This window comes from Dendrobates tinctorius, unplaced genomic scaffold (genome assembly GCF_039654945.1).
Source record: "Dendrobates tinctorius isolate UK_male_01 unplaced genomic scaffold, ASM3965494v1 ptg000230l, whole genome shotgun sequence".
Taxonomy (NCBI): Eukaryota; Metazoa; Chordata; class Amphibia; order Anura; family Dendrobatidae; genus Dendrobates; species Dendrobates tinctorius.
In genome coordinates, this window is record NW_027361897.1 from 9,960,834 (window position 1) to 9,987,491 (window position 26,658).

General features: G+C 38.5%; 1 protein-coding gene across 1 annotated transcript in view; it reads right to left on the minus strand.

Moving 5' to 3' along the window:
* Positions 1-26,658, minus strand: part of LOC141059749 (uncharacterized) — a 95,165-nt gene that overhangs the window by 22,142 nt on the left and 46,365 nt on the right. Inside the window, 12 exon segments of the mRNA XM_073555883.1 lie at positions 19-51; positions 1,986-2,036; positions 5,024-5,341; positions 7,458-7,784; positions 9,598-9,915; positions 12,016-12,333; positions 14,440-14,766; positions 16,578-16,895; positions 19,012-19,338; positions 21,158-21,463; positions 23,570-23,962; positions 25,994-26,311. Of these exon segments, the coding sequence (XP_073411984.1) occupies positions 19-51; positions 1,986-2,036; positions 5,024-5,341; positions 7,458-7,784; positions 9,598-9,915; positions 12,016-12,333; positions 14,440-14,766; positions 16,578-16,895; positions 19,012-19,338; positions 21,158-21,463; positions 23,570-23,962; positions 25,994-26,311 (3,354 nt within the window).

The following is a 26,658-nucleotide window of genomic DNA, read 5'->3' on the forward strand; positions in this document are numbered from 1 at the left end:
GTTATTGTTAATAAATACCCTGCTTTTTCATCCCTTTATAGTGTTTAACACCTAAATGCAGATTAAAAAAAAAATTATAAATAGTGATAAGCGCACTTTTTTGGAAAACGTTCAACAGTCTCAAATTTGGCAGGAAAGCAGCTCATTTCATTTGTGTTTAGATTTATGAGCATTTTCCCTTAAAACTTGCAATATTCCAGGAACAGTTCAGTAAATGACCGTGATTCCGCTAATGCTTTGCTACGACTTTTTCTTGGATAGCGGTGCTGAATTTTGAGTGGGGGGTCTTTAATGAGGGGATTTAATGGGGAGAGGTCAGAGAAGCAACTGACTGTTTTTCATTTTTTTCTTTTTCAAATTTTTTTCTTCTTTGTAATAACTTACAATGTGAAGATTCTGGCAGCCAATCACAGCACAAATACCATCCACAATGTCCAGACACAAGTGCTTCTGCAATTGGCTGCCAAAATCACATGTCCCTCTCCTTATAAAAAGTGAAGATGTTGTTGGGGGTGTCCCGATTTTGTCAGTGTAACAGAAGTGAGAGGCTTCTTCTATGGCTGTTGCAAGTTGTCAGATAGTTAGAAATGCAGCTTATTGTCAGCTACTTAAGTTGTATAGAATCCTGTGTAAAATCAACCTTCCGTTATCTAAAATGATTGTGCTAATAGTTAGGAGGCCACATTTCCTAATTACAATAATTTGGATTAATATTGTCGTCCAGGAAGGAGGCTACATTTTCTAATGAACATCGTTTGGACTAACATTGTGGTGCAGGCAGGATGCCATAATTCCTAATAAAAATTCTTTGGGCTAATATTGTGGTGCAGGCAGAAGACCACATTTCCCAGTCATGATGTTCTGGGCTAATATTGTGGTGCCAGCAAGACTCCATGTTTCCTAATCAAACTTGCTTCGGCTAAAAATTTTTGGTTTGAAAAGGAGGCCTCATTTCTTTATCTAAATTATTTGTGCTAATATGGTGTTACAGGCAGGTCTTCATATTTCAGAATCTAAATCCTTTCAGCTAATAGTGTGGTCCTGACACCAGCCTGCACTTTTTAATCTCAATCCTTTTTGACAATAGTTTAGTTCATACACACTAAATCTTCTCTTCTATTATTGAAGTGTACGCAGGAGGCAGGAGACCATATTTCCTAATCTAAATTGTTTGTGCTACTATTGTGGTGCAGGCAGGAGGCCACATTTCCTAATCTAAATCGTTTGTGCTAATATTCTGGTGCAGGCATAATGCTACATTTCCTATTCTAAATCATTTGTGCCAATATTCTGGTGCAGTCAGGAGGCCATATTTCCTAATCTAAATTGTGCTAAAATTCTCATGCAGGCAGGAGGACACATGTTCCAATCTAATATTAGCTGAATATTGATTATTATTAGTCAAACAAAACATTAATAATTATTATGTAGATTAAAATCCTGTAACAGAAACCCATCAACATCTCATTATTGTGGTGTCAATACACCTGACAAAGGCATCCTATTACCATATAAAACCCCTTAACATTTTGGACTTAATGGGGAAGGAACCAAAGTACCTCCAGTCCATTAATATTTTCTTATAAAAAAAAATATTGTTTGAGTTAACCTTAGTTGTAGAAAATATGAAAATGTGGATTAATTTAACATCTATGCAAACAAAATGATGTGAGATCAATGAATAAGATTTCATCATTTTGAAAATATACCTGAGCAGACAACTCCAACATCTTCATTATGTCCACAGTTATGTACTGTAAATGGTTGGTGTAGGCAGTCCCATACGCGTTGTTCATTGCCGGTGCATTGCACATCATCCAATACAATTACTCCTTGTCCTTGGCCAAATGCAGCACTGCCATTAAATACAAGAGCTTGGCCACAATTTAACTGCCGGCATACAACTTGTGCAGCATTCAGATCAAAATAATCATCACACACAGTTCCCCATTCTCCATTATAGAGGATTTCTACACGACCATTACATTGACCATTGCCATTTACCAGTCTTAAAGACAAGTCTGAACCTAGAGAACCTAAAAAAAAGGAGAATGGTCATTTCTAAAAAGATTTTATTGTAAATTATCTTAAAAAGAACCAGAAAGGTCCTCTACGTGATCACAACCACCAGCATTTGTGTTATTGTGTTATTATTAATAAATACCCTGCTTTTTCATCCCTTAATAGTGTTTAACACCTAAATGCAGATTAAAAAAAAAATTATAAATAGCGATGAGCGGACTTTTTTGGAAAACGTTCAACAATCTCAAATTTGGCAGGAAAGAAGCTCATTTGTATTTGTGTTTAGATTTATGAGCATTTTCCCTTAAAACTTGCAATATTCCGGGAACAGTTCAGTAAATGACCGTGATTCCGCTATCGCTTTTCTAGGACTTTTTCTTGGACAGCGGTGCTGAATTTTGAGTGGGGGGTCTTTAATGAGGGGATTTAATGTGGAGAGGTCAGAGAAGCAACTGACTGTTTTTCATTTCTTTCTTTTTCAATTTTTTCTCTTCTTTATATTAACTTACAATGTGTAGATTCTGGCAGCCAATCACAGCACAAATACCATCCACAATGTCCAGACACAAGTGCTTCTAAACACCGGCGATTGTCTAAACGCTGTGTCTAATATCATGTCCTCACTATATCTGAAACTGAACCTGTCAAAGACTGAACTCCTGGTGTTTCCTCCCGCTACTAATGTACCTATACCCGACATTGCCATTTCTGTGTGTGGTTCCACTATTACTCCCCAGCAACAGGCCCGCTGTCTTGGGGTCATACTTGATTCCGAGCTTTCCTTTGCCCCCCACATTCGATCACTGGCTCGCTCTTGTCATCTGCACCTCAAAAACATTTCTAGAATTCGACCTTTTCTTACCTTTGACTCTGCAAAAACTCTTACTGTTTCTCTTATTCATTCTCGTCTTGACTATTGTAACTCTCTTCTAATCGGTCTCCCTCTTACCAAACTCTCCCCCCTCCAATCTGTCTTGAATGCTGCAGCCAGGATCATATTCCTCACCAATCGTTACACTGATGCCTCTACCTTGTGCCAGTCATTACACTGGCTACCCATCCACTCCAGAATTCAGTATAAACTTATTACCCTCACTCACAAAGCCCTCCATGGCTCAGCACCACCCTACATCTCCTCCCTTGTTTCAGTATACCACCCTACCCGTGCCCTCCGTTCTGCTGATGACCTGAGATTAGCATCCTCAATAGTCAGAACCTCCCACTCCCGTCTCCAAGACTTTACACGTGCCGCACCAATTCTTTGGAATGCACTTCCCAGGTCAATACGATTAGTCCCCAATCCCCACAATTTTAAGCGTGTCCTGAAAACGCATTTATTCAGACTGGCCTACCACCCCAACACATTAACCTAATCTATCCCTGTGTGGCAGAGCCAAAAGTTTTACCATAACCAGGTTCCCCGCATCATGTTCCCACATGCTTTATGCCTCCATTAGCCCTCTGTGTCTGTACTGTTACACACTTAACATTATGACTGGTCCATACAATTCAGGGTAACTGTTACCACCCACCTTTCGTGTCTCCCTCTTTCCTCATAGACTGTAAGCTTGCGAGCAGGGCCCTCTTTCCTCTTGGTATGTGTGATAATCTACTGTATGTGATTATTGTTATGCTGTAATGTCTATTGTCTGTACAAATCCCCTCTGAAATGTAAAGTGCTGCGGAATATGTCGGCGCTATAAAAATAAAATTTATTATTATTATTATTATTATTATATTATTCTGCAATTGGCTGCCAAAATCACATGTCCCTCTCCTTATAAAAAGCGAAGATGTTGTTGGGGGTGTCGCGATTTTGTCAGTGTAACAGAAGTGAGAGGCTTCTTCTATGGCTGTTGCAAGTTGTCAGATAGTTAGAAATGCAGCTTATTGTCAGCTATTAAGTTGTATAGAATCCTGTGTAAAATCAACCTTCCATTATCTAAAATGATTGTGCTAAGAGTTAGGAGGCCACATTTCCTAATTACAATAATTTGGATTAATATTGTCGTCCAGGAAGGAGGCTACATTTCCTAATGAACATCGTTTGGACTAACATTGTGGTGCAGGCAGGATGCCATAATTCCTAATAACAATTGTTTGGGCTAATATTGTGGTGCAGGCAGAAGACCACATTTCCCTGTCATGATGTTCTGGGCTAATATTGTGGTGCCAGCAAGACTCCATGTTTCCTAATCAAACTTGCTTGGGCTAAAAATTTTAGGTTTAAAAAGGAGGCCTCATTTCTTTATCTAAATTATTTGTACTAATATGGTGTTACAGGCAGGTCTTCATATTTCATAATCTAAATCCTTTCAGCTAATAGTGTGGTCCTGACACCAGCCTGCACTTTTTAATCTCAATCCTTTTTGACAATAGTTTAGTTCATACACACTAAATCTTCTGTTCTATTATTGAAGTGCACGCAGGAGGCAGGAGACCATATTTTCTAATCTAAATTGTTTGTGCTACTATTGTGGTGCAGGCAGGAGGCCACATTTCCTAAACTAAATCGTTTGTGCTAATATTCTGGTGCAGGCATAATGCTACATTTCCTATTCTAAATCATTTGTGCCAATATTCTGGTGCAGGCAGGAGGCCATATTTCCTAATCTAAATTGTGCTAAAATTCTCATGCAGGCAGGAGGACACATGTTCCAATCTAATATTAGCTGAATATTGATTATTATTAGTCAAACAAAACATTAATAATTATTATGTAGATTAAAACCCTGTAACAGAAACCCATCAGCATCTCATTATTGTGGTGTCAATACACCTGACAAAGGCATCCTATTACCATATAAAACCCCTTAACATTTTGGACTTAATGGGGAAGGAACCAAAGTACCTCCAGTCCATTAAGATTTTCTTACAAAAAAAACTATTGTTTGAGTTAACCTTAGTTGTAGAAAATATGAAAATGTGGATTAATTTAACATCTATGCAAACAAAATGATGTGAGATCACTGAATAAGATTTCATCATTTCGAAAATATACCTGAGCAGACAACTCCAACATCTTCATTATGTCCACAGTTATGTACTGTAAATGGTTGGTGTAGGCAGTCCCATACGCGTTGTTCATTGCCGGTGCATTGCACATCATCCAATACAATTACTCCTTGTCCTTGGCCAAATGCAGCACTGCCATTAAATGCAATAGCTTGGCCACAATTTAACTGCCGGCATACAACTTGTGCAGCATTCAGATCAAAATAATCATCACACACAGTTCCCCATGCTCCATTATAGAGGACTTCTACACGACCGTTACATTGACCATTGCCATTTACCAGTCGTAAAGACAAGTCTGAACCTAAAAATAAGGAGAATGGTCATTTCTAAAAACATTTTATTGTAAATTATCTTAAAAGGGAACCAGACAGGTCCCCTCTGTCCTCCCAACCACCAGCATTTGTATTATTGTTACTAAATACCCTGCCTATTCAGCCTTTTATAGTGTTTAACAACTAAATACAGATTTTAAAATTTTTTTTATAAATACTGATGAGTGGACATTTTCAGAAAACGTTCAACAATCTCAAATTTGGCATGAATGCAGCTCATTTGGATTTGTGTACAGATTTTCGAGCATTTTCCCTTAAACCTGGCAAAATTCCGGGAACAGTTCAGTAATTGAAAGGGATTTCACTAATGCTTTGTTAGGACTTTGTCTTGAAGAGTGATAATGAATTTTGAGTGGGGGGTCTTTAATGAAGGGATTTAATGGGGAGAGGTCAGAGGAGCGACGGCCTGTTTTTTTCTTTCTTTTTTAATTTTTTTTCTTCTTTATATTAACTTAATGTATGCAGATTCAGGCAGCCAATCACAGCACAAATACCATCCACAATGACCAGACATAAGTGCTTCTGCTATTGGCTGCCAAAATCACATGTCCCTCTACATATAAAAAGCGAATATGTTTTTTGGGTGTCGTGATTTTGTCAGTGTAAAGGTACTGTCACGCTTAGCGATGCACGAGTGATCCCGACCAGCGATATGACGGGGTAAGGATTGCTGGTGCATCGCTAAGTGATCGCTAGTGAGCTGCCACACAGGCAGATCTTACCAGCGAGATCGATAGGGTCGGGGGTCGCTACTTACCTGTCAGACGAGGCGATGAAGACGTCCTCCTGCCCGCGTCCACGCGTCGCTCGTCTCTCCACAGGAAGCGCCGCAGGAAGCTGACGACGAGAAACAGTCCTGGACGTTCTCACGCGATCAGCGATAACCAGCGGGGGAGCGGGTCGTAGGTACGTATCAGACATAGCAATATCGCTAGCAATATCGCTATAACATCACAAGTTATAGCTATATTGCTAGTGATATCGCTAAGTATGACAGTACCTTAGCAGTAGAGAGGCTGCTTCTATGGCTGTTGCAAGTTGTCAGATAGTTAGAAATGCAGTTTATTGTCAGCTACTTCAGTTATATAGGATCCTGTGTAAAATCAACCTTCCATCATCTAAAATGATTGTGCTAATAGTTTGGTGCAGGCAGGAGGCCACATTTCCTTATCACAATAACTTGGATTAATATTGTGGTGCAAGAAGGAGGCTACATTTCCTAATGAAAATCGTTTGGACTAACATTGTGGTGCAGGCAGGTGGCCATATTTCCTAATTAAAATTGTTTGGTCAAATATTGTGGTGCAGGCAGAAGGCCACATTTCCCAATCATGATGTTTTGGGCTAATATTGTGGTGCCAGCAATAGTCCATGTTTCCTAATCAAACTTGTATGGGCTGAAATTTTGTGGTTCAAAAAGGAGACCACATTTCTTTATCTAAATTATTTGTGCTAATATGGTTTTACAGGCAGTTTGTCATATTTCATAATCTAAATCCTTTCAGCTAATAGTGTGGTCCAGACAACAGCCTACATTTTTTAATCTCAATCATTTCTTACAAAAGTTTGGTCCATACACACTAAATCTTCTATTTTATTATTGCAGTGCACGCAGGAGGCAGAAGGCCACATTTCCTAATCTAAATCGTTTGTGCTAATATTCTGGTGCAGGCAGGAGGCCACATTTCCTAATGTAAATTGTGCTAAAATTCTAATGCAGGCAGGAGGACACATGTCCTAATCTAATATTAGCTGAATATTGGTTATTAATAGTCAAGCATAACATTTATAATTATTATGTGGAATGAAACACTTTAACAGAAACCCATCAGCATCTCATTATTGTGGTTTCAATACAACTCACAAAGGCATCCTACTACCACTTAAAACCCCTTAACATTTTGGATTTAATGGAGAAGGAACCAAAGTACCTCCAGTCCATTCAGATTTTCTTAAAACATTAAATATTTATTGTTTGAGTTACACTTAGTTGTAGAAAATATGAAAATGTGGATTAATTTAACATCTATGCAAACAAAATGATGTGAGATCAATGAATAAGATTTCATCATTTTGAAAATATACCTGAGCAGACAACTCCAACATCTTCATTATGTCCACAGTTATGTACTGTAAATGGTTGGTGTAGGCAGTCCCATACGCGTTGTTCATTGCCGGTGCATTGCACATCATCCAATACAATTACTCCTTGTCCTTGGCCAAATGCAGCACTGCCATTAAATGCAAGAGCTTGGCCACAATTTAACTGCCGGCATACAACTTGTGCAGCATTCAGATCAAAATAATCATCACACACAGTTCCCCATGCTCCATTATAGAGGATTTCTACACGACCATTACATTGACCATTGCCATTTACCAGTCTTAAAGACAAGCCTGAACCTAGAGAACCTAAAAAAAAGGAGAATGGTCATTTCTAAAAACATTTTATTGTAAATTATCTTAAAAAGAACCAGAAAGGTCCTCTACGTGATCACAACCACCAGCATTTGTGTTATTGTTACTAAATACCCTGCTTTTTCATCCCTTTATTGTGTAAACACCTAAATGCAGATTAAAAAAAAAATATTATAAATAGTGATGAGCGGACTTTTTTGGAAAACGTTCAACAATCTCAAATTTGGCCGGAAAGCAGCTCATTTGTATTTGTGTTTAGATTTATGAGCATTTTCCCTTAAAACTTGCAATATTCCGGGAACCGTTCAGTAAATGACCGTGATTCCGCTAATGCTTTGTTACGACTTTTTCTTGGATAGCGGTGCTGAATTTTGAGTGGGGGGTCTTTAATGAGGGGATTTAATGGGGAGAGGTCAGAGAAGCAACTGACTGTTTTTCATTTTTTTCTTTTTCAAATTTTTTTCTTCTTTATAATAACTTACAATGTGTAGATTCTGGCAGCCAATCACAGCACAAATACCATCCACAATGTCCAGACACAAGTGCTTCTGCAATTGGCTGCCAAAATCACATGTCCCTCTCCTTATAAAAAGTGAAGATGTTGTTGGGGGTGTCCCGATTTTGTCAGTGTAACAGAAGTGAGAGGCTTCTTCTATGGCTGTTGCAAGTTGTCAGATAGTTAGAAATGCAGCTTATTGTCAGCTACTTAAGTTGTATAGAATCCTGTGTAAAATCAACCTTCCGTTATCTAAAATGATTGTGCTAATAGTTAGGAGGCCACATTTCCTAATTACAATAATTTGGATTAATATTGTCGTCCAGGAAGGAGGCTACATTTCCTAATGAACATCGTTTGGACTAACATTGTGGTGCAGGCAGGATGCCATAATTCCTAATAAAAATTCTTTGGGCTAATATTGTGGTGCAGGCAGAAGACCACATTTCCCAGTCATGATGTTCTGGGCTAATATTGTGGTGCCAGCAAGACTCCATGTTTCCTAATCAAACTTGCTTCGGCTAAAAATTTTTGGTTTGAAAAGGAGGCCTCATTTCTTTATCTAAACTATTTGTGCTAATATGGTGTTACAGGCAGGTCTTCATATTTCAGAATCAAAATCCTTTCAGCTAATAGTGTGGTCCTGACACCAGCCTGCACTTTTTAATCTCAATCCTTTTTGACAATAGTTTAGTTCATACACACTAAATCTTCTGTTCTATTATTGAAGTGCACGCAGGAGGCAGGAGACCATATTTTCTAATCTAAATTGTTTGTGCTACTATTGTGGTGCAGGCAGGAGGCCACATTTCCTAATCTAAATCGTTTGTGCTAATATTCTGGTGCAGGCATAATGCCACATTTCCTATTCTAAATCATTTGTGCCAATATTCTGGTGCAGTCAGGAGGCCATATTTCCTAATCTAAATTGTGCTAAAATTCTCATGCAGGCAGGAGGACACATGTTCCAATCTAATATTAGCTGAATATTGATTATTATTAGTCAAACAAAACATTAATAATTATTATGTAGATTAAAACCCTGTAACAGAAACCCATCAACATCTCATTATTGTGGTGTCAATACACCTGACAAAGGCATCCTATTACCATATAAAACCCCTTAACATTTTGGACTTAATGGGGAAGGAACCAAAGTACCTCCAGTCCATTAATATTTTCTTATAAAAAAAAATATTGTTTGAGTTAACCTTAGTTGTAGAAAATATGAAAATGTGGATTAATTTAACATCTATGCAAACAAAATGATGTGAGGTCACTGAATAAGATTTCATCATTTCAAAAATATACCTGAGCAGACAACTCCAACATCTTCGTTATGTCCACAGTTATGTACTGTAAATGGTTGGTGTAGGCAGTCCCATACGCGTTGTTCATTGCCAGTGCATTGCACATCATCCAATACAATTACTCCTTGTCCTTGGCCAAATGCAGCACTGCCATTAAATGCAAGAGCTTGGCCACAATTTAACTGCCGGCATACAACTTGTGCAGCATTCAGATCAAAATAATCATCACACACAGTTCCCCATGCTCCATTATAGAGGATTTCTACACGACCGTTACATTGACCATTGCCATTTACCAGTCGTAAAGACAAGTCTGAACCTAAAAATAAGGAGAATGGTCATTTCTAAAAACATTTTATTGTAAATTATCTTAAAAGGGAACCAGACAGGTCCCCTCTGTCTTCCCAACCACCAGCATTTATATTATTGTTACTAAATACCCTGCCTATTCAGCATTTTTTAGTGTTTAACAACTAAATACAGATTTTAAAATTTTTTTTATAAATACTGATGAGCGGACATTTTCAGAAAACGTTCAACAATCTCAAATTTGGCATGAATGCAGCTCATTGGGATTTGTGTACAGATTTTCGAGCATTTTCCCTTAAACCCGGCAAAATTCCGGGAACAGTTCAGTAATTGAAAGGGATTTCACTAATGCTTTGTCAGGACTTTGTCTTGAAGAGTGGTAATGAATTTTGAGTGTGGGGTCTTTAATGAGGGGATTTAATGGGGAGAGGTCAGAGGAGCGACGGCCTGTTTTTCTTTCTTTTTTAATTTTTTTTCTTCTTTATATTAACTTAATGTATGCAGATTCAGGCAGCCAATTACAGCACAAATACCATCCACAATGACCAGACATAAGTGCTTCTGCTATTGGCTGCCAAAATCACATGTCCCTCTACATATAAAAAGCGAATATGTTATTTGGGTGTCGTGATTTTGTCAGTGTAAAGGTACTGTCACGCTTAGCGATGCACCAGCGATCCCGACCAGTGATATGACGGGGTCAGGATCGCTGTTGCATCGCTAAGTGGTCGCTAGTGAGCTGCCACACAGGCAGATCTCACCAGCGAGATCGATGGGGTCGGGGGTCGCTACTTACCTGTCAGACGAGGCGATGAAGACGTCCTCCTGCCCGCATCCACGCGTCGCTCGTCTCTCCACAGGAAGCGCCGCAGGAAGCTGACGACGAGAAACAGTCCTGGACGTTCTCACGCGATCAGCGATAACCAGCGGGGGAGCGGGTCTTAGGTAAGTATCAGACATAGCAATATCGCTATAACGTCACAAGTTATAGCTATATTGCTAGTGATATCGCTAAGTATGACAGTACCTTAGCAGTAGAGAGGCTGCTTCTATGGCTGTTGCAAGTTGTCAGATAGTTAGAAATGCAGTTTATTGTCAGCTACTTCAGTCATATAGGATCCTGTGTAAAATCAACCTTCCATCATCTAAAATGATTGTGCTAATAGTTTGGTGCAGGCAGGAGGCCACATTTCCTTATCACAATAACTTGGATTAATATTGTGGTGCAGGAAGGAGGCTACATTTCCTAATGAAAATCGTTTGGACTAACATTGTGGTGCAGGCAGGTGGCCATATTTCCTAATTAAAATTGTTTGGCCAAATATTGTGGTGCAGGCAGAAGGCCACATTTCCCAATCATGATGTTTTGGGCTAATATTGTGGTGCCAGCAATAGTCCATGTTTCCTAATCAAACTTGTATGGGCTGAAATTTTGTGGTTCAAAAAGGAGACCACATTTCTTTATCTAAATTATTTGTGCTAATATGGTTTTACAGGCAGTTTGTCATATTTCATAATCTAAATCCTTTCAGCTAATAGTGTGGTCCAGACAACAGCCTACATTTTTTAATCTCAATCATTTCTTACAAAAGTTTGGTCCATACACTAAATCTTCTATTTTATTATTGCAGTGCACGCAGGAGGCAGAAGGCCACATTTCCTAATCTAAATCGTTTGTGCTAATATTCTAGTGCAGGCAGGAGGCCACATTTCCTAATCTAAATTGTGCTAAAATTCTAATGCAGCCAGGAGGACACATGACCTAATCTAATATTAGCTGAATATTGGTTATTAATAGTCAAACATAACATTTATAATTATTATGTGGAATAAAACACTGTAACAGAAACCCATCAGCATCTCATTATTGTGGTTTCAATACAACTCACAAAGGCATCCTACTACCACATAAAACCCCTTAACATTTTGGATTTAATGGAGAAGGCACCAAAGTACCTCCAGTCCATTAAGATTTTCTTAAAACATAAAATATTTATTGTTTGAGTTACCCTTAGTTGTAGAAAATATGAAAATGTGGATTAATTTAACATCTATGCAAACAAAATGATGTGAGATCAATGAATAAGATTTCATCATTTTGAAAATATACCTGAGCAGACAACTCCAACATCTTCATTATGTCCACAGTTATGTACTGTAAATGGTTGGTGTAGGCAGTCCCATACGCGTTGTTCATTGCCGGTGCATTGCACATCATCCAATACAATTACTCCTTGTCCTTGGCCAAATGCAGCACTGCCATTAAATGCAAGAGCTTGGCCACAATTTAACTGCCGGCATACAACTTGTGCAGCATTCAGATCAAAATAATCATCACACACAGTTCCCCATGCTCCATTATAGAGGATTTCTACACGACCGTTACATTGACCATTGCCATTTACCAGTCGTAAAGACAAGTCTGAACCTAAAAATAAGGAGAATGGTCATTTCTAAAAACATTTTATTGTAAATTATCTTAAAAGGGAACCAGACAGGTCCCCTCTGTCCTCCCAACCAACAGCATTTGTATTATTGTTACTAAATACCCTGCCTATTCAGCATTTTTTAGTGTTTAACAACTAAATACAGATTTTAAAATTTTTTTTATAAATACTGATGAGCGGACATTTTCAGAAAACGTTCAACAATCTCAAATTTGGCATGAATGCAGCTCATTGGGATTTGTGTACAGATTTTCGCACATTTTCCCTTAAACCCGGCAAAATTCCGGGAACAGTTCAGTAATTGAAAGGGATTTCACTATTGCTTTGTTAGGACTTTGTCTTGAAGAGTGGTAATGAATTTTGAGTGGGGGGTCTTTAATGAGGGGATTTAATGGGGAGAGGTCAGAGGAGCGACGGCCTGTTTTTCTTTCTTTCTTTTTTAATTTTTTTTCTTCTTTATATTAACTTAATGTATGCAGATTCAGTCAGCCAATCACAGCACAAATACCATCCACAATGACCAGACATAAGTGCTTCTGCTATTGGCTGCCAAAATCACATGTCCCTCTACATATAAAAAGCGAATATGTTATTTGGGTGTCGTGATTTTGTCAGTGTAAAGGTACTGTCACGCTTAGCGATGCACCAGCGATCCCGACCAGCGATATGACGGGGTCAGGATCGCTGGTGCATCGCTAAGTGGTCGCTAGGGAGCTGCCACACAGGCAGATCTCACCAGCGAGATCGATGGGGTCGGGGGTCGCTACTTATCTGTCAGATGAGGCGATGAAGACGTCCTCCTGCCCGCATCCACGCGTCGCTCATCTCTCCACAGGAAGCGCCGCAGGAAGCTGACGACGAGAAACAGTCCTGGACGTTCTCACGCGATCAGCGATAACCAGCGGGGGAGCGGGTCATAGGTAAGTATCAGACATAGCAATATCGCTATAACGTCACAAGTTATAGCTATATTGCTAGTGATATCGCTAAGTATGACAGTACCTTAGCAGTAGAGAGGTTGCTTCTATGGCTGTTGCAAGTTGTCAGATAGTTAGAAATGCAGTTTATTGTCAGCTACTTCAGTTATATAGGATCCTGTGTAAAATCAACCTTCCATCATCTAAAATAATTGTGCTAATAGTTTGGTGCAGGCAGGAGGCCACATTTCCTTATCACAATAACTTGGATTAATATTGTGGTGCAGGAAGGAGGCTACATTTCCTAATGAAAATCGTTTGGACTAACATTGTGGTGCAGGCAGGTGGCCATATTTCTTAATTAAAATTATTTGGTCAAATATTGTGGTGCAGGCAGAAGGCCACATTTCCCAATCATGATGTTTTGGGCTAATATTGTGGTGCCAGCAATAGTCCATGTTTCCTAATCAAACTTGTATGGGCTGAAATTTTGTGGTTCAAAAAGGAGACCACATTTCTTTATCTAAATTATTTGTGCTAATATGGTTTTACAGGCAGTTTGTCATATTTCATAATCTAAATTCTTTCAGCTAATAGTGTGGTCCAGACAACAGCCTACATTTTTTAATCTCAATCATTTCTTACAAAAGTTTGGTCCATACACACTAAATCTTCTATTTTATTATTGCAGTGCACGCAGGAGGCAGAAGGCCACATTTCCTAATCTAAATCGTTTGTGCTAATATTCTGGTGCAGGCAGGAGGCCACATTTCCTTATCTAAATTGTGCTAAAATTCTAATGCAGGCAGGAGGACACATGTCCTAATCTAATATTAGCTGAATATTGGTTATTAATAGTCAAACATAACATTTATAATTATTATGTGGAATAAAACACTGTAACAGAAACCCATCAGCATCTCATTATTGTGGTTTCAATACAACTCACAAAGGCATCCTACTACCACATAAAACCCCTTAACATTTTGGATTTAATGGAGAAGGAACCAAAGTACCTCCAGTCCATTCAGATTTTCTTAAAACATAAAATATTTATTGTTTGAGTTACCCTTAGTTGTAGAAAATATGAAAATGTGGATTAATTTAACATCTATGCAAACAAAATGATGTGAGATCAATGAATAAGATTTCATCATTTTGAAAATATACCTGAGCAGACAACTCCAACATCTTCATTATGTCCACAGTTATGTACTGTAAATGGTTGGTGTAGGCAGTCCCATACGCGTTGTTCATTGCCGGTGCATTGCACATCATCCAATACAATTACTCCTTGTCCTTGGCCAAATGCAGCACTGCCATTAAATGCAAGAGCTTGGCCACAATTTAACTGCCGGCATACAACTTGTGCAGCATTCAGATCAAAATAATCATCACACACAGTTCCCCATGCTCCATTATAGAGGATTTCTACACGACCATTACATTGACCATTGCCATTTACCAGTCTTAAAGACAAGTCTGAACCTAGAGAACCTAAAAAAAAGGAGAATGGTCATTTCTAAAAACATTTTATTGTAAATTATCTTAAAAAGAACCAGAAAGGTCCTCTACGTGATCACAACCACCAGCATTTGTGTTATTGTTAATAAATACCCTGCTTTTTCATCTCTTTATTGTGTAAACACCTAAATGCAGATTAAAAAAAAAATTATAAATAGTGATGAGCGGACTTTTTTGGAAAACGTTCAACAATCTCAAATTTGGCCGGAAAGCAGCTCATTTGTATTTGTGTTTAGATTTATGAGCATTTTCCCTTAAAACTTGCAATATTCCAGGAAAAGTTCAGTAAATGACCGTGATTCCGCTAATGCTTTGTTACGACTTTTTCTTGGATAGCGGTGCTGAATTTTGAGTGGGGGGTCTTTAATGAGGGGATTTAATGGGGAGAGGTCAGAGAAGCAACTGACTGTTTTTCATTATTTTCTTTTTCAAATTTTTTTCTTTTTTATAATAACTTACAATGTGTAGATTCTGGCAGCCAATCACAGCACAAATACCATCCACAATGTCCAGACACAAGTGCTTCTGCAATTGGCTGCCAAAATCACATGTCCCTCTCCTTATAAAAAGTGAAGATGTTGTTGGGGGTGTCCCGATTTTGTCAGTGTAACAGAAGTGAGAGGCTTCTTCTATGGCTGTTGCAAGTTGTCAGATAGTTAGAAATGCAGCTTATTGTCAGCTACTTAAGTTGTATAGAATCCTGTGTAAAATCAACCTTCCGTTATCTAAAATGATTGTGCTAATAGTTAGGAGGCCACATTTCCTATTTACAATAATTTGGATTAATATTGTCGTCCAGGAAGGAGGCTACATTTCCTAATGAACATCGTTTGGACTAACATTGTGGTGCAGGCAGGATGCCATAATTCCTAATAAAAATTCTTTGGGCTAATATTGTGGTAAAGGCAGAAGACCACATTTCCCAGTCATGATGTTCTGGGCTAATATTGTGGTGCCAGCAAGACTCCATGTTTCCTAATCAAACTTGCTTCGGCTAAAAATTTTTGGTTTGAAAAGGAGGCCTCATTTCTTTATCTAAATTATTTGTGCTAATATGGTGTTACAGAGAGGTCTTCATATTTCAGAATCTAAATCCTTTCAGCTAATAGTGTGGTCCTGACACCAGCCTGCACTTTTTAATCTCAATCCTTTTTGACAATAGTTTAGTTCATACACATTAAATCTTCTGTTCTATTATTGAAGTGCACGCAGGAGGCAGGAGACCATATTTTCTAATCTAAATTGTTTGTGCTACTATTGTGGTGCAGGCAGGAGGCCACATTTCCTAAACTAAATCGTTTGTGCTAATATTCTGGTGCAGGCATAATGCTACATTTCCTATTCTAAATCATTTGTGCCAATATTCTGGTGCAGTCAGGAGGCCATATTTCCTAATGTAAATTGTGCTAAAATTCTCATGCAGGCAGGAGGACACATGTTCCAATCTAATATTAGCTGAATATTGATTATTATTAGTCAAAAAAAACATTAATAATTATTATGTAGATTAAAACCCTGTAACAGAAACCCATCAGCATCTCATTATTGTGGTGTCAATACACCTGACAAAGGCATCCTATTACCATATAAAACCCCTTAACATTTTGGACTTAATGGGGAAGGAACCAAAGTACCTCCAGTCCATTAAGATTTTCTTACAAAAAAAACTATTGTTTGAGTTAACCTTAGTTGTAGAAAATATGAAAATGTGGATTAATTTAACATCTATGCAAACAAAATGATGTGAGATCACTGAATAAGATTTCATCATTTCGAAAATATACCTGAGCAGACAACTCCAACATCTTCATTATGTCCACAGTTATGTACTGTAAATGGTTGGTGTAGGCAGTCCCATACGCGTTGTTCATTGCCGGTGCATTGCACGTCATCCAATACAATTACTCCTTGTCCTTGGCCAAATGCAGCACTGCCATTAAATGCAATAGCTTGGCCACAATTTAACTGCCGGCATACAACTTGTGCAGCATTCAGATCAAAATAATCATCACACACAGTTCCCCATGCTCCATTATAGAGGACTTCTACACGACCGTTACATTGACCATTGCCATTTACCAGTCGTAAAGACAAGTCTGAACCTAAAAATAAGGAGAATGGTCATTTCTAAAAACATTTTATTGTAAATTATCTTAAAAGGGAACCAGACAGGTCCCCTCTGTCCTCCCAACCACCAGCATTTGTATTATTGTTACTAAATACCCTGCCTATTCAGCCTTTTATAGTGTTTAACAACTAAATACAGATTTTAAAAATTTTTTTATAAATACTGATGAGCGGACATTTTCAGAAAACGTTCAACAATCTCAAATTTGGCATGAATGCAGCTCATTGGGATTTGTGTACAGATATTCGAGCATTTTCCCTTAAACCCGGCAAAATTCCGGGAACAGTTCAGTAATTGAAAGGGATTTCACTAATGCTTTGTTAGGACTTTGTCTTGAAGAGTGATAATGAATTTTGAGTGGGGGGTCTTTAATGAAGGGATTTAATGGGGAGAGGTCAGAGAAGCGACGGCCTGTTTTTTTCTTTCTTTTTTAATTTTTTTTCTTCTTTATATTAACTTAATGTATGCAGATTCAGGCAGCCAATCACAGCACAAATACCATCCACAATGACCAGACATAAGTGCTTCTGCTATTGGCTGCCAAAATCACATGTCCCTCTACATATAAAAAGCGAATATGTTTTTTGGGTGTCGTGATTTTGTCAGTGTAAAGGTACTGTCACGCTTAGCGATGCACCAGCTATCTCGACCAGCGATATGACGGGGTCAGGATCGCTGGTGCAACGCTAAGTGATCGCTAGTGAGCTGCCACACAGGCAGATCTTACCAGCGAGATCGATGGGGTCGGGGGTCGCTACTTACCTGTCAGACGTGGCGATGAAGACGTTCTCCTGCCCGCGTCCACGCGTCGCTCGTCTCTCCACAGGAAGCGCCGCAGGAAGCTGACGACGAGAAACAGTCCTGGACGTTCTCACGCGATCAGCGATAACCAGCGGGGGAGCGGGTCGTAGGTACGTATCAGACATAGCAATATCGCTAGCAATATCGCTATAACGTCACAAGTTATAGCTATATTGCTAGTGATATCGCTAAGTATGACAGTACCTTAGCAGTAGAGAGGCTGCTTCTATGGCTGTTGCAAGTTGTCAGATAGTTAGAAATGCAGTTTATTATCAGCTACTTCAGTTATATAGGATCCTGTGTAAAATCAACCTTCCATCATCTAAAATGATTGTGCTAACAGTTTGGTGCAGGCAGGAGGCCACATTTCCTTATCACAATAACTTGGATTAATATTGTGGTGCAAGAAGGAGGCTACATTTACTAATGAAAATCGTTTGTACTAACATTGTGGTGCAGGCAGGTGGCCATATTTCCTAATTAAAATTGTTTGGTCAAATATTGTGGTGCAGGCAGAAGGCCACATTTCCCAATCATGATGTTTTGGGCTAATATTGTGGTGCCAGCAATAGTCCATGTTTCCTAATCAAAATTGTATGGGCTGAAATTTTGTGGTTCAAAAAGAAGACCACATTTCTTTATCTAAATTATTTGTGCTAATATGGTTTTACAGGCAGTTTGTCATATTTCATAATCTAAATCCTTTCAGCTAATAGTGTGGTCCAGACAACAGCCTACATTTTTTAATCTCAATCATTTCTTACAAAAGTTTGGTCCATACACACTAAATCTTCTATTTTATTATTGCAGTGCACGCAGGAGGCAGAAGGCCACATTTCCTAATCTAAATCGTTTGTGCTAATATTCTGGTGCAGGCAGGAGGCCACATTTCCTAATGTAAATTGTGCTAAAATTCTAATGCAGGCAGGAGGACACATGTCCTAATCTAATATTAGCTGAATATTGGTTATTAATAGTCAAGCATAACATTTATAATTATTATGTGGAATAAAACACTTTAACAGAAACCCATCAGCATCTCATTATTGTGGTTTCAATACAACTCACAAAGGCATCCTACTACCACATAAAACCCCTTAACATTTTGGATTTAATGGAGAAGGAACCAAAGTACCTCCAGTCCATTCAGATTTTCTTAAAACATTAAATATTTATTGTTTGAGTTACACTTAGTTGTAGAAAATATGAAAATGTGGATTAATTTAACATCTATGCAAACAAAATGATGTGAGATCAATGAATAAGATTTCATCATTTTGAAAATATACCTGAGCAGACAACCCCAACATCTTCATTATGTCCACAGTTATGTACTGTAAATGGTTGGTGTAGGCAGTCCCATACGCGTTGTTCATTGCCGGTGCATTGCACATCATCCAATACAATTACTCCTTGTCCTTGGCCAAATGCAGCACTGCCATTAAATGCAAGAGCTTGGCCACAATTTAACTGCCGGCATACAACTTGTGCAGCATTCAGATCAAAATAATCATCACACACAGTTCCCCATGCTCCATTATAGAGGATTTCTACACGACCATTACATTGACCATTGCCATTTACCAGTCTTAAAGACAAGCCTGAACCTAGAGAACCTAAAAAAAAGGAGAATGGTCATTTCTAAAAACATTTTATTGTAAATTATCTTAAAAAGAACCAGAAAGGTCCTCTACGTGATCACAACCACCAGCATTTGTGTTATTGTTACTAAATACCCTGCTTTTTCATCCCTTTATTGTGTAAACACCTAAATGCAGATTAAAAAAAAAATATTATAAATAGTGATGAGTGGACTTTTTTGGAAAACGTTCAACAATCTCAAATTTGGCCGGAAAGCAGCTCATTTGTATTTGTGTTTAGATTTATGAGCATTTTCCCTTAAAACTTGCAATATTCCGGGAACCGTTCAGTAAATGACCGTGATTCCGCTAATGCTTTGTTACGACTTTTTCTTGGATAGCGGTGCTGAATTTTGAGTGGGGGGTCTTTAATGAGGGGATTTAATGGGGAGAGGTCAGAGAAGCAACTGACTGTTTTTCATTTTTTTCTTTTTCAAATTTTTTTCTTCTTTATAATAACTTACAATGTGTAGATTCTGGCAGCCAATCACAGCACAAATACCATCCACAATGTCCAGACACAAGTGCTTCTGCAATTGGCTGCCAAAATCACATGTCCCTCTCCTTATAAAAAGTGAAGATGTTGTTGGGGGTGTCCCGATTTTGTCAGTGTAACAGAAGTGAGAGGCTTCTTCTATGGCTGTTGCAAGTTGTCAGATAGTTAGAAATGCAGCTTATTGTCAGCTACTTAAGTTGTATAGAATCCTGTGTAAAATCAACCTTCCGTTATCTAAAATGATTGTGCTAATAGTTAGGAGGCCACATTTCCTAATTACAATAATTTGGATTAATATTGTCGTCCAGGAAGGAGGCTACATTTCCTAATGAACATCGTTTGGACTAACATTGTGGTGCAGGCAGGATGCCATAATTCCTAATAAAAATTCTTTGGGCTAATATTGTGGTGCAGGCAGAAGACCACATTTCCCAGTCATGATGTTCTGGGCTAATATTGTGGTGCCAGCAAGACTCCATGTTTCCTAATCAAACTTGCTTCGGCTAAAAATTTTTGGTTTGAAAAGGAGGCCTCATTTCTTTATCTAAACTATTTGTGCTAATATGGTGTTACAGGCAGGTCTTCATATTTCAGAATCAAAATCCTTTCAGCTAATAGTGTGGTCCTGACACCAGCCTGCACTTTTTAATCTCAATCCTTTTTGACAATAGTTTAGTTCATACACACTAAATCTTCTGTTCTATTATTGAAGTGCACGCAGGAGGCAGGAGACCATATTTTCTAATCTAAATTGTTTGTGCTACTATTGTGGTGCAGGCAGGAGGCCACATTTCCTAATCTAAATCGTTTGTGCTAATATTCTGGTGCAGGCATAATGCCACATTTCCTATTCTAAATCATTTGTGCCAATATTCTGGTGCAGTCAGGAGGCCATATTTCCTAATCTAAATTGTGCTAAAATTCTCATGCAGGCAGGAGGACACATGTTCCAATCTAATATTAGCTGAATATTGATTATTATTAGTCAAACAAAACATTAATAATTATTATGTAGATTAAAACCCTGTAACAGAAACCCATCAACATCTCATTATTGTGGTGTCAATACACCTGACAAAGGCATCCTATTACCATATAAAACCCCTTAACATTTTGGACTTAATGGGGAAGGAACCAAAGTACCTCCAGTCCATTAATATTTTCTTATAAAAAAAAATATTGTTTGAGTTAACCTTAGTTGTAGAAAATATGAAAATGTGGATTAATTTAACATCTATGCAAACAAAATGATGTGAGGTCACTGAATAAGATTTCATCATTTCAAAAATATACCTGAGCAGACAACTCCAACATCTTCGTTATGTCCACAGTTATGTACTGTAAATGGTTGGTGTAGGCAGTCCCATACGCGTTGTTCATTGCCAGTGCATTGCACATCATCCAATACAATTACTCCTTGTCCTTGGCCAAATGCAGCACTGCCATTAAATGCAAGAGCTTGGCCACAATTTAACTGCCGGCATACAACTTGTGCAGCATTCAGATCAAAATAATCATCACACACAGTTCCCCATGCTCCATTATAGAGGATTTCTACACGACCGTTACATTGACCATTGCCATTTACCAGTCGTAAAGACAAGTCTGAACCTAAAAATAAGGAGAATGGTCATTTCTAAAAACATTTTATTGTAAATTATCTTAAAAGGGAACCAGACAGGTCCCCTCTGTCTTCCCAACCACCAGCATTTATATTATTGTTACTAAATACCCTGCCTATTCAGCATTTTTTAGTGTTTAACAACTAAATACAGATTTTAAAATTTTTTTTATAAATACTGATGAGCGGACATTTTCAGAAAACGTTCAACAATCTCAAATTTGGCATGAATGCAGCTCATTGGGATTTGTGTACAGATTTTCGAGCATTTTCCCTTAAACCCGGCAAAATTCCGGGAACAGTTCAGTAATTGAAAGGGATTTCACTAATGCTTTGTCAGGACTTTGTCTTGAAGAGTGGTAATGAATTTTGAGTGTGGGGTCTTTAATGAGGGGATTTAATGGGGAGAGGTCAGAGGAGCGACGGCCTGTTTTTCTTTCTTTTTTAATTTTTTTTCTTCTTTATATTAACTTAATGTATGCAGATTCAGGCAGCCAATTACAGCACAAATACCATCCACAATGACCAGACATAAGTGCTTCTGCTATTGGCTGCCAAAATCACATGTCCCTCTACATATAAAAAGCGAGTATGTTATTTGGGTGTCGTGATTTTGTCAGTGTAAAGGTACTGTCACGCTTAGCGATGCACCAGCGATCCCGACCAGTGATATGACGGGGTCAGGATCGCTGTTGCATCGCTAAGTGGTCGCTAGTGAGCTGCCACACAGGCAGATCTCACCAGCGAGATCGATGGGGTCGGGGGTCGCTACTTACCTGTCAGACGAGGCGATGAAGACGTCCTCCTGCCCGCATCCACGCGTCGCTCGTCTCTCCACAGGAAGCGCCGCAGGAAGCTGACGACGAGAAACAGTCCTGGACGTTCTCACGCGATCAGCGATAACCAGCGGGGGAGCGGGTCTTAGGTAAGTATCAGACATAGCAATATCGCTATAACGTCACAAGTTATAGCTATATTGCTAGTGATATCGCTAAGTATGACAGTACCTTAGCAGTAGAGAGGCTGCTTCTATGGCTGTTGCAAGTTGTCAGATAGTTAGAAATGCAGTTTATTGTCAGCTACTTCAGTCATATAGGATCCTGTGTAAAATCAACCTTCCATCATCTAAAATGATTGTGCTAATAGTTTGGTGCAGGCAGGAGGCCACATTTCCTTATCACAATAACTTGGATTAATATTGTGGTGCAGGAAGGAGGCTACATTTCCTAATGAAAATCGTTTGGACTAACATTGTGGTGCAGGCAGGTGGCCATATTTCCTAATTAAAATTGTTTGGCCAAATATTGTGGTGCAGGCAGAAGGCCACATTTCCCAATCATGATGTTTTGGGCTAATATTGTGGTGCCAGCAATAGTCCATGTTTCCTAATCAAACTTGTATGGGCTGAAATTTTGTGGTTCAAAAAGGAGACCACATTTCTTTATCTAAATTATTTGTGCTAATATGGTTTTACAGGCAGTTTGTCATATTTCATAATCTAAATCCTTTCAGCTAATAGTGTGGTCCAGACAACAGCCTACATTTTTTAATCTCAATCATTTCTTACAAAAGTTTGGTCCATACACTAAATCTTCTATTTTATTATTGCAGTGCACGCAGGAGGCAGAAGGCCACATTTCCTAATTTAAATCGTTTGTGCTAATATTCTGGTGCAGGCAGGAGGCCACATTTCCTAATCTAAATTGTGCTAAAATTCTAATGCAGGCAGGAGGACACATGACCTAATCTAATATTAGCTGAATATTGGTTATTAATAGTCAAACATAACATTTATAATTATTATGTGGAATAAAACACTGTAACAGAAACCCATCAGCATCTCATTATTGTGGTTTCAATACAACTCACAAAGGCATCCTACTACCACATAAAACCCCTTAACATTTTGGATTTAATGGAGAAGGCACCAAAGTACCTCCAGTCCATTAAGATTTTCTTAAAACATAAAATATTTATTGTTTGAGTTACCCTTAGTTGTAGAAAATATGAAAATGTGGATTAATTTAACATCTATGCAAACAAAATGATGTGAGATCAATGAATAAGATTTCATCATTTTGAAAATATACCTGAGCAGACAACTCCAACATCTTCATTATGTCCACAGTTATGTACTGTAAATGGTTGGTGTAGGCAGTCCCATACGCGTTGTTCATTGCCGGTGCATTGCACATCATCCAATACAATTACTCCTTGTCCTTGGCCAAATGCAGCACTGCCATTAAATGCAAGAGCTTGGCCACAATTTAACTGCCGGCATACAACTTGTGCAGCATTCAGATCAAAATAATCATCACACACAGTTCCCCATGCTCCATTATAGAGGATTTCTACACGACCGTTACATTGACCATTGCCATTTACCAGTCGTAAAGACAAGTCTGAACCTAAAAATAAGGAGAATGGTCATTTCTAAAAACATTTTATTGTAAATTATCTTAAAAGGGAACCAGACAGGTCCCCTCTGTCTTCCCAACCAACAGCATTTGTATTATTGTTACTAAATACCCTGCCTATTCAGCATTTTTTAGTGTTTAACAACTAAATACAGATTTTAAAATTTTTTTTATAAATACTGATGAGCGGACATTTTCAGAAAACGTTCAACAATCTCAAATTTGGCATGAATGCAGCTCATTGGGATTTGTGTACAGATTTTCGCACATTTTCCCTTAAACCCGGCAAAATTCCGGGAACAGTTCAGTAATTGAAAGGGATTTCACTAATGCTTTGTTAGGACTTTGTCTTGAAGAGTGGTAATGAATTTTGAGTGGGGGGTCTTTAATGAGGGGATTTAATGGGGAGAGGTCAGAGGAGCGACGGCCTGTTTTTCTTTCTTTCTTTTTTAATTTTTTTTCTTCTTTATATTAACTTAATGTATGCAGATTCAGTCAGCCAATCACAGCACAAATACCATCCACAATGACCAGACATAAGTGCTTCTGCTATTGGCTGCCAAAATCACATGTCCCTCTACATATAAAAAGCGAATATGTTATTTGGGTGTCGTGATTTTGTCAGTGTAAAGGTACTGTCACGCTTAGCGATGCACCAGCGATCCCGACCAGCGATATGACGGGGTCAGGATCGCTGGTGCATCGCTAAGTGGTCGCTAGGGAGCTGCCACACAGGCAGATCTCACCAGCGAGATCGATGGGGTCGGGGGTCGCTACTTATCTGTCAGATGAGGCGATGAAGACGTCCTCCTGCCCGCATCCACGCGTCGCTCATCTCTCCACAGGAAGCGCCGCAGGAAGCTGACGACGAGAAACAGTCCTGGACGTTCTCACGCGATCAGCGATAACCAGCGGGGGAGCGGGTCATAGGTAAGTATCAGACATAGCAATATCGCTATAACGTCACAAGTTATAGCTATATTGCTAGTGATATCGCTAAGTATGACAGTACCTTAGCAGTAGAGAGGTTGCTTCTATGGCTGTTGCAAGTTGTCAGATAGTTAGAAATGCAGTTTATTGTCAGCTACTTCAGTTATATAGGATCCTGTGTAAAATCAACCTTCCATCATCTAAAATAATTGTGCTAATAGTTTGGTGCAGGCAGGAGGCCACATTTCCTTATCACAATAACTTGGATTAATATTGTGGTGCAGGAAGGAGGCTACATTTCCTAATGAAAATCGTTTGGACTAACATTGTGGTGCAGGCAGGTGGCCATATTTCTTAATTAAAATTATTTGGTCAAATATTGTGGTGCAGGCAGAAGGCCACATTTCCCAATCATGATGTTTTGGGCTAATATTGTGGTGCCAGCAATAGTCCATGTTTCCTAATCAAACTTGTATGGGCTGAAATTTTGTGGTTCAAAAAGGAGACCACATTTCTTTATCTAAATTATTTGTGCTAATATGGTTTTACAGGCAGTTTGTCATATTTCATAATCTAAATTCTTTCAGCTAATAGTGTGGTCCAGACAACAGCCTACATTTTTTAATCTCAATCATTTCTTACAAAAGTTTGGTCCATACACACTAAATCTTCTATTTTATTATTGCAGTGCACGCAGGAGGCAGAAGGCCACATTTCCTAATCTAAATCGTTTGTGCTAATATTCTGGTGCAGGCAGGAGGCCACATTTCCTTATCTAAATTGTGCTAAAATTCTAATGCAGGCAGGAGGACACATGTCCTAATCTAATATTAGCTGAATATTGGTTATTAATAGTCAAACATAACATTTATAATTATTATGTGGAATAAAACACTGTAACAGAAACCCATCAGCATCTCATTATTGTGGTTTCAATACAACTCACAAAGGCATCCTACTACCACATAAAACCCCTTAACATTTTGGATTTAATGGAGAAGGAACCAAAGTACCTCCAGTCCATTAAGATTTTCTTAAAACATAAAATATTTATTGTTTGAGTTACCCTTAGTTGTAGAAAATATGAAAATGTGGATTAATTTAACATCTATGCAAACAAAATGATGTGAGATCAATGAATAAGATTTCATCATTTTGAAAATATACCTGAGCAGACAACTCCAACATCTTCATTATGTCCACAGTTATGTACTGTAAATGGTTGGTGTAGGCAGTCCCATACGCGTTGTTCATTGCCGGTGCATTGCACATCATCCAATACAATTACTCCTTGTCCTTGGCCAAATGCAGCACTGCCATTAAATGCAAGAGCTTGGCCACAATTTAACTGCCGGCATACAACTTGTGCAGCATTCAGATCAAAATAATCATCACACACAGTTCCCCATGCTCCATTATAGAGGATTTCTACACGACCATTACATTGACCATTGCCATTTACCAGTCTTAAAGACAAGTCTGAACCTAGAGAACCTAAAAAAAAGGAGAATGGTCATTTCTAAAAACATTTTATTGTAAATTATCTTAAAAAGAACCAGAAAGGTCCTCTACGTGATCACAACCACCAGCATTTGTGTTATTGTTATTAAATACCCTGCTTTTTCATCTCTTTATTGTGTAAACACCTAAATGCAGATTAAAAAAAAAATTATAAATAGTGATGAGCGGACTTTTTTGGAAAACGTTCAACAATCTCAAATTTGGCCGGAAAGCAGCTCATTTGTATTTGTGTTTAGATTTATGAGCATTTTCCCTTAAAACTTGCAATATTCCAGGAAAAGTTCAGTAAATGACCGTGATTCCGCTAATGC